General features: G+C 50.3%; 1 protein-coding gene across 2 annotated transcripts in view; it reads left to right on the top strand.

Moving 5' to 3' along the window:
• Positions 1-16198, top strand: part of LOC111834325 (leucine-rich repeat and fibronectin type-III domain-containing protein 2) — an 87528-nt gene extending 71330 nt beyond the window's left edge. Inside the window, exons 3-4 of one of the 2 annotated variants that reach the window (XM_023793474.2) lie at positions 9621-11022; positions 13312-16198. In XM_023793474.2, the coding sequence (XP_023649242.2) occupies positions 9647-11022; positions 13312-14245 (2310 nt within the window). In that variant the 5' untranslated portion in view covers positions 9621-9646 and the 3' untranslated portion in view covers positions 14246-16198. The remainder of the gene's footprint in view (positions 1-9620; positions 11023-13311) is intronic. The other variant, XM_023793480.2, reaches the window with a different exon arrangement.
• The last annotated feature ends 707 nt before the right edge of the window (positions 16199-16905 follow it).

A 16905-nucleotide genomic window follows, 5' to 3' on the forward strand; every position in this document is an offset into this window, starting at 1 on the left:
AGTGTAATGCCAAAATTCACTGGGGGAGCAGGGAATGGTGGTCTGTAGGGGTCATCAGTGTAATGCCAAAATTCACTGGGGGAGCAGGGAATGGTGGTCTGTAGGGGTCATCAGTGTAATGCTGAAATTCACTGGGGGAGCAGGGAATGGTGGTCTGTAGGGGTCATCAGTGTAATGCTGAAATTCACTGGGGGAGCAGGGAATGGTGGTCTGTAGGGGTCATCAGTGTAATGCTGAAATTCACTGGGGGAGCAGGGAATGGTGGTCTGTAGGGGTCATCAGTGTAATGCTGAAATTCACTGGGGGACAGAGAATCGAGGTCTGTACAGGTAATCAGTGTAATGCCCAAATTCACTGGGGGGCAGGGAATGGAGGTCTGTACAGGTCGTCAGCGTGATGATGAAATTCACTGGGGGACAGAGAATCGAGGTCTGTACAGGTAATCAGTGTAATGCCCAAATTCATTGAGGGGCAGGGAATGGAGGTCTGTACAGGTTGTCAGCGTGATGATGAAATTCACTGGGGGACAGAGAATGAAGGTCTGTACAGGTAATCAGTGTAATGCCCAAATTCACTGGGGGACAGAGAATGGAGGTCTGTACAGGTAATCAGTGTAATGCCCAAATTCACTGGGGGACAGAGAATGGAGGTCTGTACAGGTAATCAGTGTAATGCCAAAATTCACTGGGGGACAGAGAATGGAGGTCTGTACAGGTCATCAGCGTGATGATGAAATTCACTGGGGGACAGAGAATGGAGGTCTGTAGGGGTCATCAGAGTAATTCTCCTCCATCGTAACTATGTGCCACTCTGTGCAGCGGTCTGGATGATCACACTGGCATCCTTGCAAAGGTAAACCTCTCAGATGCCTGGTGATTGTAAACCCTGCAGTGGCTGTTTAACGAATCCATACGCCTGTTCTTTGAAGCTTGCGGTCACGTGACTCCACGCCGACCTCATTCATTCTGCTGTTTATTAGCTTGACAATGGGGATAATTAATTGCAGCGGCAGCAGCAGCGGTGGTGGGGCCACGCTAGTTTTTTATTTTTTATTTTGCCTTGTGGGGCAGTTAATATCATATTGTTTGTTAGTGTTTCTTGTTTTGATGTTTGCTGGAGTTAATTATCTAATTCATCCCCGTGTGGATCCCAGCAAGTTTTAATTTAATCTCATCGGCCAGCTCTGTCGCGGTAAATGAAGTTGCCGCGGAAACACTGTGATTCCCATCTCTCCAGTCGACGCCGACTGATACAAGAACCATTTTTTAAACCGACATGAGCAGAGACAGCATTCGGATGTAAGAACAAACATCTGACTGGATGTTTCTCTTTCCTGTCTGCCTGATACATCATCGGGGGCAGTATTTTCCTAATTGGTAGTGATGGCGGATGGATTTTGGCAGTTTAAAACACTGACACATTTCACACGGCTTCATAACACACACAGGGAATCAGGGGCCCTCGTTCTCTATTTCCTAGTGCAGAACCCAAGGCTACATTATAGCACAGCACAGCCCAAGGTGAACGCCACAGACATATCGACTCGCTGACTACAAAACATCCGAATCTCACTGCCCATTTCTTTGTTCTCCATACCTATTTATCCAAAGCCGGTCAGCCATGCCAAGCCCATCACTCCTCTGTGCCTCAGATAAGATCCGTGTATCTGAACCCGGGAAGGACTGAGCTAAGTCAGGCTAAGTTATGAAGGGAGTGGCTTCTCCAAACTGCCTCTACTGCCTCCCCCTAAGACCAGACCATGGGCCTCGGATTCACTGCTCCTCACAGATAAATGATGTAATGAAGGAAACACCCCTCTGGGGCCTGAATGAGAGGGGATCTATCACTGTAGTCAGGCTGCATGATTCACTGGGTGTTTCTCTGCATCATAATCAAAATAAGAAATCAGCAGTCCATTTAGGGCCCTTGCCTTCCTGTGGTGGGAGCTGGGGAGCGAGCTGGTGGGGGCAGCCGGAGAGTAGCGTAACCGCATCTGCTGAATGGCAGACGAGTGTCTCTCGCAGGCAGGAACGCCACTGTTTTCGGGTGGGGGGGGGCGTGGGGCTGGCAGCGGTAATCAGCTTTCAGCCCAACGATGTGAGCTGGAACGGGGAAGCGGGGCACCGGCAAGAAAAGGCCAGGGGCAAGGAGGTTTTGGGAGGACCTGGAGGGGGAAGGCGTGGGGTTGGGGTGTCAGATAGATGGTATGCTCCAGTTACACAGAAACCTGAAATTCTCAGGTTCAACTCTTTCAGAATGATTCTTGCCGTTATATTGCCGCGGTTCTTGTTTAATACAGAAGGCGCCTCGCAGGTTCCCTCAAGACGCAGATGTTGCGTCATGGAGCTGCCTGCCGCTCCCCGACCGCATTAATAACGCGTCAGCCCGGTCATCCGCCCTGGCCAGGACACTGGTGACACATCCTGCCATCTTGTGCTTGTCCCGGGATGCTGCTGCTGTCACGGGCACCGGCGTGTAATGAAGCGTCACCCCCCCCCCCGCAAGCGGGGGGTTCACTCTACTCGAGTGCCTCCTCGACCGTGTCCCCCCAATGCCACCCTGCGTCATCTCACACCCCCAGAGGGGCTTCGCAGGGGTGGCTTAAGGAGGGAATCTGCCGTTTGCTGATAAAAGCGGATCCTGCGGTCGGTGTTTCGTGGACAGAGCTGGGAGGTGGGGGTTGGAAGGGGGGGGGGGGGGGGGGGGGGGGCATAAGGTATGAGTGACAGGGGGCACAGATAATAGCAACCACATGAAAAGCTGAGATGGATGGCAGGAGGAGGAAGAGGAGGATGAGGAAGGTGTAATGCGCGAGGGTCAGGCCCGGGGCAACGGGAAGCACCTTTTATCCGCGATCCATCCCACGCTCACAACAGCCACAATCCGGCTCGGAATAATCGCAGACTTCCCGGAGGAGCCCAGGCTAGGTGCTATCATCCAAAATCATCTCCCCCTAATCCTCCACAGCGGGGTCTTAACATCTTACCCAGACGAGCTGCCCCGCCCTGGAAGGTGCCCGTGACCGTTATTTCCCCGAAACGCCGGCCTGTTTGGATTACGGTTGCTTAGCGATTGTTTTTTTTAAGAGCCTGTTAATCTCCAATAGCTGATTCTCTCTTGAAGGGGCTTGTGGGAAGGTAGAGACTGGTGGCAATGGTCACAGCGGGCTGTGGCCGGTCCTGGTGCGTCACGCCGTGCTTCTCCTGAGGCCCGCGGATAGTGGAGAATTGCAGCTGCCATGCCAGCATTACATAATGGCCCCCAAAATCATTCTTGGTATCCCAAGTAACAAACACGGTCGTGGGCGTGAAGTACATGCACTCCGCCCAAAATTCTGAGAGGGTCATGACGGTTCAGAGAAAGATGACCTAGCTAGTCTCTGGTCATGTGACTCTGTCCTGAATTTTTAATTTCCAGCTTGGGAAGGTTAGCCGTAATGGTTCTGAGCCATACATCACGGAATCACTCAGCTGTCAGCGGTTGCCGTAACCGGACCACCCAGTGCCGTGTTTTACAGATGATGCTTTCATAACATGGGCTGAAGTGCTGCAGAAGTCGCTTTCTGCTGATGTGATGCCTGTGGCTCTGCATGTGCGTTTGACAGTCTGCATGTGCGTTTGACAGTCTGCATGTGCGTTTGACAGTCTGCATGTGCGTTTGGCAGTCTGCATGTGCATTTCATTGTCTGCATTTGACAGTCTGCGTGTGTGACAGTCTGCGTGTGCATTTGACAGTTCTCGTGTGAATTTGGAAGTCTGCGTGTGTGTTTGACAGTCTGCGTGTGTGTTTGACAGTCTGCGTGTGTGTTTGACAATCTGCATGTGCGTTTGACAGTTTGCATGTGCATTTGGCAGTCTGCATGTGCGTTTGACAGTCTGCGTGTGCGTTTGACAGTCTGTGTGTGCCTATGCTGTCCTTTTGTTTATGGAAAAATGGGAAGAAAATATTGCCACAAAGGCGAGTGAGCGGAAAAACAGACGTGGTGAGGAAGGCTCTGGAAAAAAAGACAGATGCTGTTTTTACAACATTTTAACTTCATCTGGTTTAAATAAATTAAAAGGAAGAAACATTTTGCTGGTTAAAAGTGTTCATCTGTTTCTGGGTTTGGTTGGTTAGGGGTCATTAACTGCCTTAAAATCTGCCAGTGGGACGTCTGCACAGAGCGATACCAGCATGTGTGTGTGTGTCTGCGCGTGTGTGTCTGCGCTGCAGAGCCGGCTGAGAAAGCCACCCTGCACATTGAGCTGTCAGTCTGCCATCTCTGGCTGCGCAGCAGAACAGGAAGCCAGAGACTCTCAAAGGCCCCCCGGGACCTGCTCCCCGGGCAGCCATCGGCTGTCGCTGCTCTGCGGCCCTAATTCCTTGTTCCTAACAGTCCTCCAATTTCATACACTTTATGTATTTTTTTTTTAAAGAGAGAGAGCAGAGTCAGACAGTCTCTTTTGCAATTTCGGGTTAAGGGCCTTGCTCAGGGACCCAGCGGTAACATCATTCAGCAGACCCTGGGATTTGAACTGGCAACCTTCTGGTCAAGAACAGTGTCCTAACCTGTTATGCCATTAATATAACACCGCCACCCCATTGTTCCTGTCATTATATGAACTCGGTGTACTTAGACAGGATGGACAGTGCAGTAGATTTTGCGTTTAAACAAGCACATCAGTGCTGTTTGTCATCCATTGTTTAGCCTGCGAGAAAGACGGATGGCTTTTTCAATGTGGCTGCTCCTGTAGAGCAGCCCAGAATGTCACTGGGATGAGATGTTACTGTGATTAAGCCCATATTTATGAGTTACATCGCCCTGCCTAATGGCTTCTGAAGAATCCGGCTCTGATGCGTCCGAACCCTGCCGCTCCTTCAGCTTTAATCGATTGGTGTAGCGACTGTAATCGCTGGGCCCCTCCCCCTAGCGGTCGGCGGCAGATGTGTGCAGCTGCTCAGGAGCAGCGCCGGGGGTGGGGGGCGAGCTTCAGAAGACGTCCACCATCCTCCCACTGTAAGAACGTGATCAGAATCGGGATTCTTCATTGTTTCTGCACAACTGTACATATGGAAGCGGAAACGGGGAAACGAGAGAGAGCCACGCGAATAAAATATAAGCTGGTTTGGTCACTTAGGCTGGGGGGGGAGGGGGGGATAAGGTTATTATAAGCTAAAATGCAAAAAGCTTTTAGGTGCCAGGAAATGATTCATCAAACTGAGGGGAGAATAACCAAGTATATTATTACAGGAGAAAGTGACTGGTAAATGCATGTGTTGTATTTGTTTAGGCGGGCAGCAGGGGGGGGGTTAATGACTTCACCTTGATGCCAACAGGCTGCCTAAACTCATTTGATGAATAAACCAGATATATCACATGGTCCAGATATAAGTCAGAAGTGAAAGGTGCTATATCAGAACCTTCACTTATGATATTCGGGGACTTGCAGTCATAAACTGGCCTCCCAGGAGGTCACAGGATCATCGATCCCTAAGCCTCCTCCAGTGGCCGCCAGCCGCCTCGTCTCCGTGACGACGGCCTTTTCTGAGAGCACGATAATTCGAGAGGCTGGAAAACAGGCCATCTGATCCAGGCACTAAAGTGGCGAGTAGACGGGGCTTTGAGGTTCCCGTGGAAGCAGCTCTCGGTGCTTATAGGCATCTTCAGAGGAGGTAATCCAGAGCGCCCTCTCAGATCGTCTGATGCTGCTCTTCGTGTCGATAACAAAAACGCGCTGCCAGCACAGCCCCCAGCTCCGCGCCTCCTGCTTTATGGAACTATAGCCCATATCAGGAATGTCCCCTGATCGGCGTATTTAAATCTGCACTATGGATAATCATGTTAACCCAGCATATTTTTAGTTTAAGCTCCCAGTAAATAATGTAGCGGATATTTCAGTGCCAGTACTGACCTGCTAAGTTCCTTTACACTCTCTCTCTCTCTCTCTCTCTTTCTCTCTCGTTAAAGTAGCAAGGCCTTCTGCCCTGACTCACTAGCACCCCCTGTTGCTCTCCACTGGCGATGCCCTTACTGGCCTAGCAGAAGACCACTGTCTGTTCAGATCTGATTCTGACTTGTTTTGGCATCTGCATTCCTCTAGGCGGTGTCAGCGACCGCTTGGCCTGTGTCCCCAGGGGGTCTGTGTCCTGTCGTCTGTCGTCTTCCTCTCCTCCTTTGCCTTTGTATCGGCTTGTTTTCTGCTGTTGCTTTTTTTTCCCCACTTAGATGTTCAATACTCTATCACTGACACTGCTGTTTGGTCTGTCTGTGATGGCAAAAAACTTCGTTAAGAGCTCTGGGAGATGGGAAAGACGCAAAGTGAATGATCTGGGTGCTCTTTGGAGATTAAACGACTTCCGACAGCTCTGGTCTGACCCTCGTCCATCTCCGACAGCGTGATAAAGACGTCACCAAAAATGGCCGCACCGTCCAGGCCGTGCTGGAGTGCTGAAGCTTCCGCATGCGTGGGCTGCCAGTCCAGGATCCACGTCTGTTACCTCTCTGACAGAAATGGCGACTCCCCCTGTGGTCGAGATTCATTAACCATTTTCACATGGCCTTGTTCGGCACGAGGGGAAGGGGAACACAAAGAGGTTGGGAAGACGACTCTAATTAGCGAGATGGATCAAGCCTCAGAGAAAGGCAGCATGCAGGCTGTGCTGTGCGTCTTTGGAAGGCAGCCTGCCAGTAATGTCTGGCTCAGGACACAGTGGGCAGGTGGAATTATTGGAAATGAAACTGTATTTGGCATTTGTAGAAGGTTGTAATTATAATATATACCGGGGGGGGGGTGGAGGGGGGAGTCACCCCAAATATTCCACTGCGCTCACAATGTCCCCCCCAGCAGATATCATAATTACATCCTTTGTCCCCCCCCCAATGTTGATGCGGTCTTGCATTAGTACGTTTGTATACGCCACGCTGCTCTGCGCTCCATCACCAAGCTCCCCTGAATCATTTCAGTGAATGAATGAATGAACTGAATTTGCTGGAGGGCTCAGATGTGGCTACTCTGTGAAGCATGGGACTCAAACCAGCAACCTTCTGAGGCCTAACCCACTGAGTTGCCCCAGGAGACCTGATGCTCCTGTAACTTTGCCTGGCTTGGTCCTTAGGCTATTTAACAAAATCCCCCCTCCCTCCCTTTCTCTCTCCCCCCCTCCCTCTATCTCTCTCTCTCTCTCACACACCATGTCTTTGCTTCGCCACTGCTGCCTGATAATTACCCCGCCCGGTAATTATGATGGATCGCGAACACGTTTGGGTAGGCGAGGGAACGTGCCACCTCGCTCATGGCGACTCGCTTTTCGTGCCCCACTCGTGTGCGAATCGATGCGTCCTTCCCATTGATCTGGGAGGGGATGTTTTTTAGGGGGGGGGGGGTCATCCGTCAGGTCGGACCCACCGCTCCTCCTGTCTCGACAGTCTGAAGGTTACCCATTTTATCAAGTCTCTCTCTCCCTCCCCGTTGCTCGTCCTTCTCCCCCTGACCAATCCAGTAGGAACTTTCTTCACATATCACCACTGATCTCTTTATTCTCTTATTCTCCTTTTGACTGCCTTGGCCTTGTTGGGTCGCCGACAGTGATGGCAGACGGTCCCTCTATTGAGAGTGAGCTTCCTCTGACCCGTCTGCTAAATCCATCTCTGTAAACGGCAGCCTAGAGTTTATTCCAGACTGCGTGTCTGAGGTCACCCCTGCTTTGTCTGTGGTGGTCAGGTGACACAGACACCCCCTGTCACATGACCGCGTGCTCCATCGCCTCCTACACTCAAATGAAAAGGCTTTTTACCACGATCCCCCCTGGCCCTTGCTCATTCATCAAGGCGGCTGCATGTTAGCATTCATCACCCTGAATAAAGGATCCTTTATCCTCTCACTTCCCTTTTTCCGCCTGAATCCCCTTCCCTCTGCCTGAATCCCCTTCCCTCCGCCTGCCCTCTCCGCTCCACGCCTCTCCTTCCACCCTTTTGTTTCATGGCACCCAAGTTATCTTGTGGGTTCAACCAGCACTGGGATGGATAGCAGAAGCCCCCTTACCCCGCCTATCAGAGTCACCCCACCCCCATAGAGATGGATGGCTCCCTCCCAGTCTGGTTCGGTTTGTGGTTGGGTGGAGCAGCTGAGTCCTCTGCAGAGACCAGGGGCCGCAGCACCAGGGTCCGTTTCCCGCCAAAGCGGCCAGCGCTCTGATCCCACTCGCCTGTGGTTCTGACTGCTCAGTCGGAACCTGGGCCCGATCTCATAATGTCAGGTTCAAAGCACGACGTCAGGGGTCGGGGGAGGTGGAGAGCGTACTGCACAGGGTGCCGAGGCGCCCGGCCATGTGTGGAGGTGTGCGTCTCCGAACATGGCCGTGTTTATGATGTGAACAGCACTGGGAGCTGAGGAAGACTTCATATCGCATGTAAAGCCGGGCATTGCTGTCAGACTGTGTCATCTGCAACCGACTGGCTGAGACCTGTTATCTATTTAATTAAAAACAACCAGCCCTTATCACATGACTCAGCTGCCCTCGGTGTTTCACTCAGGAATGACTGTGGTTGTGATCTGACGTTTACAGGATGGATTAAACAAAGCCAAACTTCTGCTTTTATGCTTAATGGGAAATGAGAATAAGCGCAAAGGGGCATCCATGCAAAATAAGAAATATGCTAACTGCAGACATCCGTCGTACGTAACTTTTCCCATCGGATAACGGGAATGGAAAGCTGGCTCTGCAGGTCCCACCCTCGGGGTTGTGTACGGCGAACGATGGATGATGCTGACGGTATCACCCAGGGACAGTGCTAGCGCCCCCTTTACGGCTCCGTGTTGAGCGTTAAGGGTCTGATGCTCTGATTAGAAATTGATTTAGCAGTGATCGCTTCTGGAATGAATGAGTCACACGTTCGTGGGAATCAGAGTCCGTCCGTCGGAGGTGGTGGAGTAGGAGGTGCCTGCCCCCCCCACCCCCGCTCCAATGACATGCTGAGCGCTTTGGCTTCAGTTCCCAAATCTCCTTCTGCCTACACCCCCCCCACCCCACCCCCCCGAAAAAAAGGACATTTTAGCATTACAGCCATTCACGTGCCTTTGTGCCTCAAGGCTTCATGTTTGAAGCTCCTTATGGTACTTTACCAACAGGGCAACAGGGAATTTCAAGCTGTACTTTTGTGTGGGTATTTCATATGGCCATTTCTCCCCCAAAATTAAGCCCCCAGCAAACCCGGCAAGTCCTTAATGAATCCTGGTCTGAGAGATGTCCTGAGTGTGTTGGTATTTGTCTACCTGTCCCTGAATGTCCAAGATCTATATTTCACCTTCATAAAATCAAATGTTTATATACCAGTATAAAATATTTCATACAATTATTGCGCTGAATGAATGTGAATCAGTCTGACCTGGAACAGCACTCATCCAGATGTTTGTGGGCGGCCTGCCTCCCAGGGTCCCACTGCCTGTCAGGTTTACCAGCATCAGCAACACACATGAACGTCTATCTGAATATGCAAGTGGACCTCATGTTTGAACAGGGCAGCTGGATTTCCACAGGATGTTAGCATAACTAACAGGAAATAGCTAAAGGTGCATTATGAGAGCGCATGCAAGGCATTGTGGGTATGGTGGAGGTTGACTGTCCTCTCTTCCTCCTCCCAGCAGCTGGTTCCCGCACATGATCTACCATGGACAAACTGCTGCACAGTCTCCTGCTCCTGGGTACAGTAGTCACGACGGCCCGCGCTTGCCCCAAGTACTGTGTCTGCCAGAATCTCTCCGAGTCCCTGGGCACCCTGTGCCCGTCCAAGGGGCTGCTCTTTGTGCCACTGGACATCGACCGGCGGACCGTGGAACTCCGGCTGGGGGGCAACTTCATCATCAAAGTGACCCAGCAGGACTTCGCTAACATGTCGGGCCTGGTGGACCTGACACTGTCACGCAACACCATCAGCTCCATCCAGGCATTCTCCTTCGCCGACCTGGAGACGCTGCGCTCGCTGCACCTGGACAGCAACCGGCTGACTGAGATCGGGCCTGATGACCTGCGTGGCCTGCTCAACCTGCAGCACCTCATCCTCAACAACAACCAGCTCAGCCGCATCTCCAACGAGGCCTTTGACGACCTCATGCTCACGCTCGAGGATCTGGACCTGTCCTACAACAACTTGCAGACCATGCCATGGGACGCCATTCGCAAGATGGTCAACCTTCACCAGCTCAGCCTCGACCACAACCTCATTGACCACATCACTGAGGGCACATTCACCGACCTAGACAAGCTGGCACGCCTCGACCTCACGTCCAACCGGCTCCAGAAGCTGCCGCCAGACCCCATTTTCGCCCGTTCCCAGAGCAGCGTAGTCCTGGCCACACCCTACACACCCATGCTGTCATTGAGCTTCGGGGGAAACCCCCTGCACTGCAACTGTGAGGTCCTGTGGTTGCGTCGGCTTGAGCGGGAGGATGACATGGAGACCTGCGCTTCCCCTCCCAACCTGAAGGGGCGCTACTTCTGGTATGTCAGGGAGGAGGAGTTCATATGCGAGCCGCCTCTCATCACCCAGCACACACACAAGCTCCTCGTGCTGGAGGGCCAGACCGCGAGTCTGAGGTGTAAGGCTGTCGGAGACCCCATGCCGGTCATCCACTGGGTAACCCCCGATGACCGGCTCATCAGCAACTCCTCACGGGCGACAGTGTATGAGAATGGAACGCTGGACATCTTGATCACTACATCAAAGGACTATGGCACCTTCACCTGCATCGCGGCAAACGCAGCTGGGGAGGCCACCGCCTCCGTCGAGCTGTCCATCATCCAACTCCCGCATCTCAGCAACGGAACTGGCCGCACCTCCCAGCCCAAGTCCCGGCTCTCCGACATCACCAGCTCTACCAAGACCAGCAAGGGAGAGACCAAGACCGTACCTGAGAAGGCCGTCTCCGCATCAGAGGTCACTGCCGTCTCCGCACTCATCAAGTGGTCAGTCAGCAAGGCGGCACCCAAAGTGAAGATGTACCAGCTTCAGTATAACTGCTCCGACGATGAGGTGCTCATCTACAGGTAAAGTGGCTACCTGGGGTCATTCTGTGAAAACAATGGAAGGCTACTCGTCTTTTTGACACTGTCTCCTGCTGGTTCTTCTGTGATAACACAAAGTCACGTAGGATCTATAATTCACAGCACTGAATATTATGTCAGAGACATTAACAATCCATGAAGCAGATCCTTCAACATTGTGCAAAGAGGGTTTTAAAATGAATGTGGAAACCAGCCAGCAATGGAATCCAATTACTGGCTGACTTTTACTTCATTTATTAATTTGAAATCTTCAGAATGGCTCTTTGTTGCTACGGGTTAACCCTTTAATAAAAAGGCAGCATTCAGCCCTTCACACGGATGCAGTAGATGTGGCACTGTGATGTGGTACTGTGATGTGGTACTGTGCCTTTATGATCAGTCTGCTTCCAAAAACAGCTAGAATGTCGATGCTAGTTATTTCCCCAAAGACCAGAGAAATGATTCCAAAAGCAGACAAGTGAGTCATTGTGTGTTAGCAAAGTCCTGACACAATGTCAAATATCAAATGCCATTGTTATCACTGCAAATTACGATCAAGGGGAGACCATCTGCGTTCGGGAATGCTGTCAGAACAGCGAGACGGCCTTACAGACTCACTGTGGCCGGCTGGCTGCCGAGATACATTGTCCATCCCATTCTGTCTTTTATTTCAGCGTAGCTGAGAGAGATGCAGGGGTACAAAGAGGCTTTACCCCATGGGATATTCAGATGAGTGCCCATGTGGGCAGTAGCCAATCAGATTCAGGGGCAATTTCACATTCCAACTTTGCCGTCCAATATCAAGGATAAATGCTTGGCTGGCACAGACACGTGGCTGAGCCATGTCCCCGGGTACAGCTTCCCGGCCAAGAGCTGTAGGGCTTGGTGCTTTGCCTGTAACTCACCTTTGCTCCAACACATGTCTGTAAACAGCGAGAAATGTCACATTTCAACTGTGTGTCAGCCCGCAACCCAACTACAAGTTTACGTTCATTCAACAAACATGGCCGACGATGTGAACGATGTTTAGTGACACATGCAAAGGATCGTTTGTGCTCCTCTACCAGCTCGGCTGTCATGTTTATTATATCCATATATTTAAATATCTGACACCTAATTAACATCCCGCAGACTGTGAGGGAACGCCAGCTAACATTTCCTACAGTTGCTCCATACAGTCTATTGAGAACTGCTATGAATGCGTATTAAGCAAATACATATTCATTTAAACTGTACTTAAATACCTAATAATCAGTTGCTGAGTGTTTACAGCGAGTGCTGTAAGCTGCTTGAGATATTGGCGCAGATGAAAGCCTGTCACATCCCCTGGTGAGGCGTGAGGTCCGAACCCGACATGCCAAACTTCTGCTTGGGCCAAAGTGGATCATTCAGCAAGAAGCGCCAAGAACTTTCTCATGACATACATTCCGATTAAGATGAAAAATAGAATTCTAACCCTAATGCTGCATCATTAGGAAACCCAGTGTAGGCTCTATTCATCATTCATTGAGTTTATATTGGAGAATGGAAGTGGAGATTTTCCTAACTTTCCCCCCAAATAGCTCATCTCCCCGAGGAGGAAAAGCCCACAGTCAGCTCAACCCCCCCACCCTCTCCCCGCACCCCCATGTAATTCTGATGTGTCCTTTGGGGTGTTTCTTATCCAATGAAAATAGGTTATTTATCCCTTACACAGGAGTAACACAGACTGGTTTATTTCTTAAATAATATAAATTCAAGTTCCAATCTCCTAGTGGGATTATGAATGAGACTTTCCTACTTCTGCCTTTTTGGCACTATATCAGTGACAGACTGAGGTTCTGTGCAATCCAGAGATGAAACGATAGAGTATCTTCCTTTAAAAGCTCAGATTTCGAGGCAGGGGCTTGGGAGGGAACGTGCCTGACTTACTGTACAAACAGACTGTTTACCCCCCCAACAAAAACAGCGGCCTTTGTGGCAGTGATAGCACATGAGAAAACAGTGTTTCAGAATGAGCCAGAAATACCGCAGTATCATTCCAGGGTTACAGGTTTGATTGTCAGTGTATAATCGAGTCTGTATGTATCCTAGCCAATCTGGGATGTTTTTGCAAATAGCTGTTTTGCAAACTCATTGTGGGAAAGCTACAGACTGTGACAATGTTAAAATTTAATGGGGGGGTGCATTTTCAGCTCATATTGGGGATGGGGAAGCTTGTCAACAAATGGAAGAAAAACAAAAGGTCAGGTCTCAGATCGGACCAGAACTCGGTTCTGCTAACTCTCCCTCCCCCCCCCCCAATGGTTGCAGGATGATCCCGGTGACAAGCAAGGCCTTCCTGGTGACCAACCTGGTGTCTGGGACGCAATACGACCTGTGTGTGCTGGCCATCTGGGACGACACAGCCACCACCCTCACAGCCACTAACGTGATGGGCTGCGTGCAGTTCATCACCCGGGAGGACTACCCGCGCTGCCAGTCACTGCACGGCCAGTTCCTGGGTGGCACCATGATCCTGGCCATAGGGGGCGTCATCGTGGCCACACTGTTAGTGTTCATCGTCATTCTCATGGTGCGTTACAAGCTGTGCAGTGGGGGACGCTCTGGCAAGCTGCCCAGCGTCAGCACCAGCTGCTCGCAGACCAACGGGGGCTCTGCCGGCGGCGGCCGCAACGGCCTGCCACCCCCCCACAAGCCCCGAGTGGTGGTCCGCGATGAGCTCATGGAGTTCAAATGTGGCTCGTTGCAGAGTAGCCGGTCCTCCTCGTCCGGGTCGCTGGGCAGTCAGGAGGGAAATATGGGCGGCCTGCAAGGGGATGACGGCGCCCCCTCTCGCAAGTGGAGAACGGCGCCGTCCAAGGCCCGACCCAACCTGGACCACCTGCTGGGTGCCTTTGCCTCACTGGAGCTCCGGGGCCAGGGCAGGGACCCAGGGCCCTCAGGCACGGCGCCCACTGCCAGTCCGCGGCTGTCGGACAAGGAGCCCCTTCTGGGCCGTGTGGACTCCAAGCTGAGCCGGCTGCTCACGCTGCCCCTAGAGGCCAAACCCAAAAGGAGCCACTCCTTCGACATGGGCGAGTTCACCACCACGCAGTTCTGCAGCTACCCCAGGCGGATTGGCAACATCTGGACTAAACGGAGCCTCTCTGTGAACGGCATGCTTCTGCAGTACGACGAGGGGGGTGCGGACGGGGGCAAGGTCACCTTCGAGAGCTCTGAATGGGTCATGGAGAGCACCGTCTAAGGCCCCGCGGCCTGCGGCTGGGTGGCACCGGAAGACGGAACTAAAAGCGCTGGTCAGACAGGGCCACCTCACTCTTGTTCTGCATGAAGTTCATAGGTGTGAATACTGTCGTCTTTCTGTCATGTGGAAAAAAAAAATTAAACACCTGCCCGAAGTTAGCTAGCTGGCTACATGTGGGCGTTCAGAAAAGTATCCGGATATGTGGTTCACGGGGTGATCACAATGACAGGAAGGGATATGAGAATATCACACAAAATTACAGAAACAAATATATTCCTTTCGTTAAGGAAAGGACGGTGGATAACAAGAATAATGTGACTCGGGAGTTGTGGAAAGACTTCCAATAAAAATAGAAAGGAAGCCATCAGAAAGGTGCCAGTATGTCAGCTGACCAGCGGAAGAACATACCGGAAGCTCCGAGCGGATTTGTCTCCATGTCCGTGGGGAAGTGTGACATGAGGCCGGGATTGTCCCCCATGATCGGGGAAACACATCTTCGCACCCAAGGAGACTCGGCCCTTAGGGGCGATATTTTAAAATACAAATTGCGTGTAATGAATTACATTTTTTTATTTTTTTATTTCAGAGGTCAATTGTACATTCGTTTAGAGATTATTATTGTAGAAATAATCAGCTTTTTTGCAAAACAAAACAGGAAGTGGAGTTTGTACCATTCCTCCCTCTCCCGTTCTGTGTTTCACACATACATTTCTCCATACACCACATAATACATTTACATTTTATTCTATTTGTCTTCCCATAATACTCTTCCATTTATCAGTCATTCAATAACATCTCTGTACTATAATTCACTGTAACCACATTTGTTCAGCCTAAAATGAAAAGTTTTATTTTCCAAACCACTGACTACACAGCGTTAGTCCCTCCTCCTGCAGAACTCGCTTCTTTGTAATGTGAAGCGATGCTATTGGATGTGCATGGATTAAGTCGCTGGTCATTGTCACAGAAACAAATAGGAGCGGTGAGCTGAGGTCCCCCACTGCTAAAAAGAAAGATTTCCCAGCCAATGCACGCTGTTTCGTTCGCATCTTATTTAAAGCCAGTGGTTTTAAGTAAAAAAAAAAAAAAGTGCCGAAATCAGTCCTCAGCTGTCCATGTCCATTAAGAGACAAAGAGAAGGGGGGGGGCATTTATGGAATTATTAGGCACAAAAATGTCTTTCCAAATTATCACCAAATTAAATATTACATTTAAAATATCATTATTTTTAAAATTATACTGATCACAACTGTGCTCATTACTCTGACCAAGATAAGTGTTTGGTTAAGATGGCTGGATCAATGGACGTTCATTCTAAAGGTCAAACACTACAAAACGCAGGTCTTTTTGGTCAAAAATCATGCATTGTTATTTGATTTCACATCGATTCATTTCTATATTCGATTCTGGCTTTCAATTCCAAGTTACAAGGTCACTCCAAGGTTACTCCAAGGTCACTCCACGGTTACTCCAAGGTCACTCCACGGTTACTCCAAGGTCCTTCCAAGGTAATTTGTTGATTGCGCGGCTTAGTTCCGCGTCCTCTCTGTGATACACCTTTGACCTACAGTATAACCCTAACCCTCCTTATGACACACCCATGTGGGGATCGTTCATGGCCTGGTAAAATTCACTCTCCTGCTGTCTAACCATACATTTTTTTCATCATACTCCATCTGTTCCTTATCAATGTACTTTTGCCATATTTTGTACTATAAAATCAGTGAGAATGTACCGTGCTGGGAAACTGGACACTAGTACTTTAACGTTCTTGTTCAGAGAAGGTGAGAAGGTGCGTAACTATATTGTTCACACATTTGAGTGCACTTGAGCCGACATTGTCATGTTTCTCAGCTGAGGTTGTAGGGAAAAATGTTTCTGTGGTCAAGCCTTCTTTTTTGCTACAAAAATGATAAATATGAAAATTCCTAAAACATTCCTGTGTTTTATTATCCTGTGTATTATTGCTCATTTCACGCCAAAGGCCTGTTTCTCATATGTTATCTTCATGTCTGTTCCTTGCCTTTTCTGAGCTTTTTAAAACTCTTCAGTGTGGATCTAAATGCTTCTGTTGTAGGGACTGTTAAGTCGTAACCCCCAGGCAGCAAACCAAGTTGTCAGCGTGAGCTGAGCTGGGCCGGGTTTGTGGTACTTGGTACTTGGGGCCCCTCTCAAAAAGTCACTTGGGGGCCCCCAAACTCCACTCAGAGGTTTTGAATGCCGAATGAATAGCTAGCCGGTAGAGTCAGAAGATCATAGCTAGCTTCCACATCTCCTAAGTGTTTATTTAATATTCAGTGTAGTGACTATTTGTGGCCAATTGGGGGCTCCATGCAAATGAGTTGTTTGATAGGTGGCCACTCCTGAGCATGAGTCTAGACGGCACCCGTGCATTTCCACGCACTGGCTTCCAGGATATAGCTCTGCTGGGATTTGAGTTCAGCGGGAAGTGTGCAGTGCCTCTTCACACGTGAGCTAAGGGCTAATGTCCAGCATCAGGTTTCGTTGTTGATGCGAGGACCGCACGTGAACTTTCACCTGGCCTTGCAGCAGTTTAGCCCTCAAATCCTTGAAAGATGTATGTGTCCTCCGGAAAACCAGTGAGTCTCCCAGTGTACCTTCAGAAGCTAATTGCTCAGAAGCTTCCAGAAGCATAACAA

This window comes from Paramormyrops kingsleyae, chromosome 14 (assembly GCF_048594095.1).
Source record: "Paramormyrops kingsleyae isolate MSU_618 chromosome 14, PKINGS_0.4, whole genome shotgun sequence".
In the NCBI taxonomy this organism is placed as follows: Eukaryota; Metazoa; Chordata; class Actinopteri; order Osteoglossiformes; family Mormyridae; genus Paramormyrops; species Paramormyrops kingsleyae.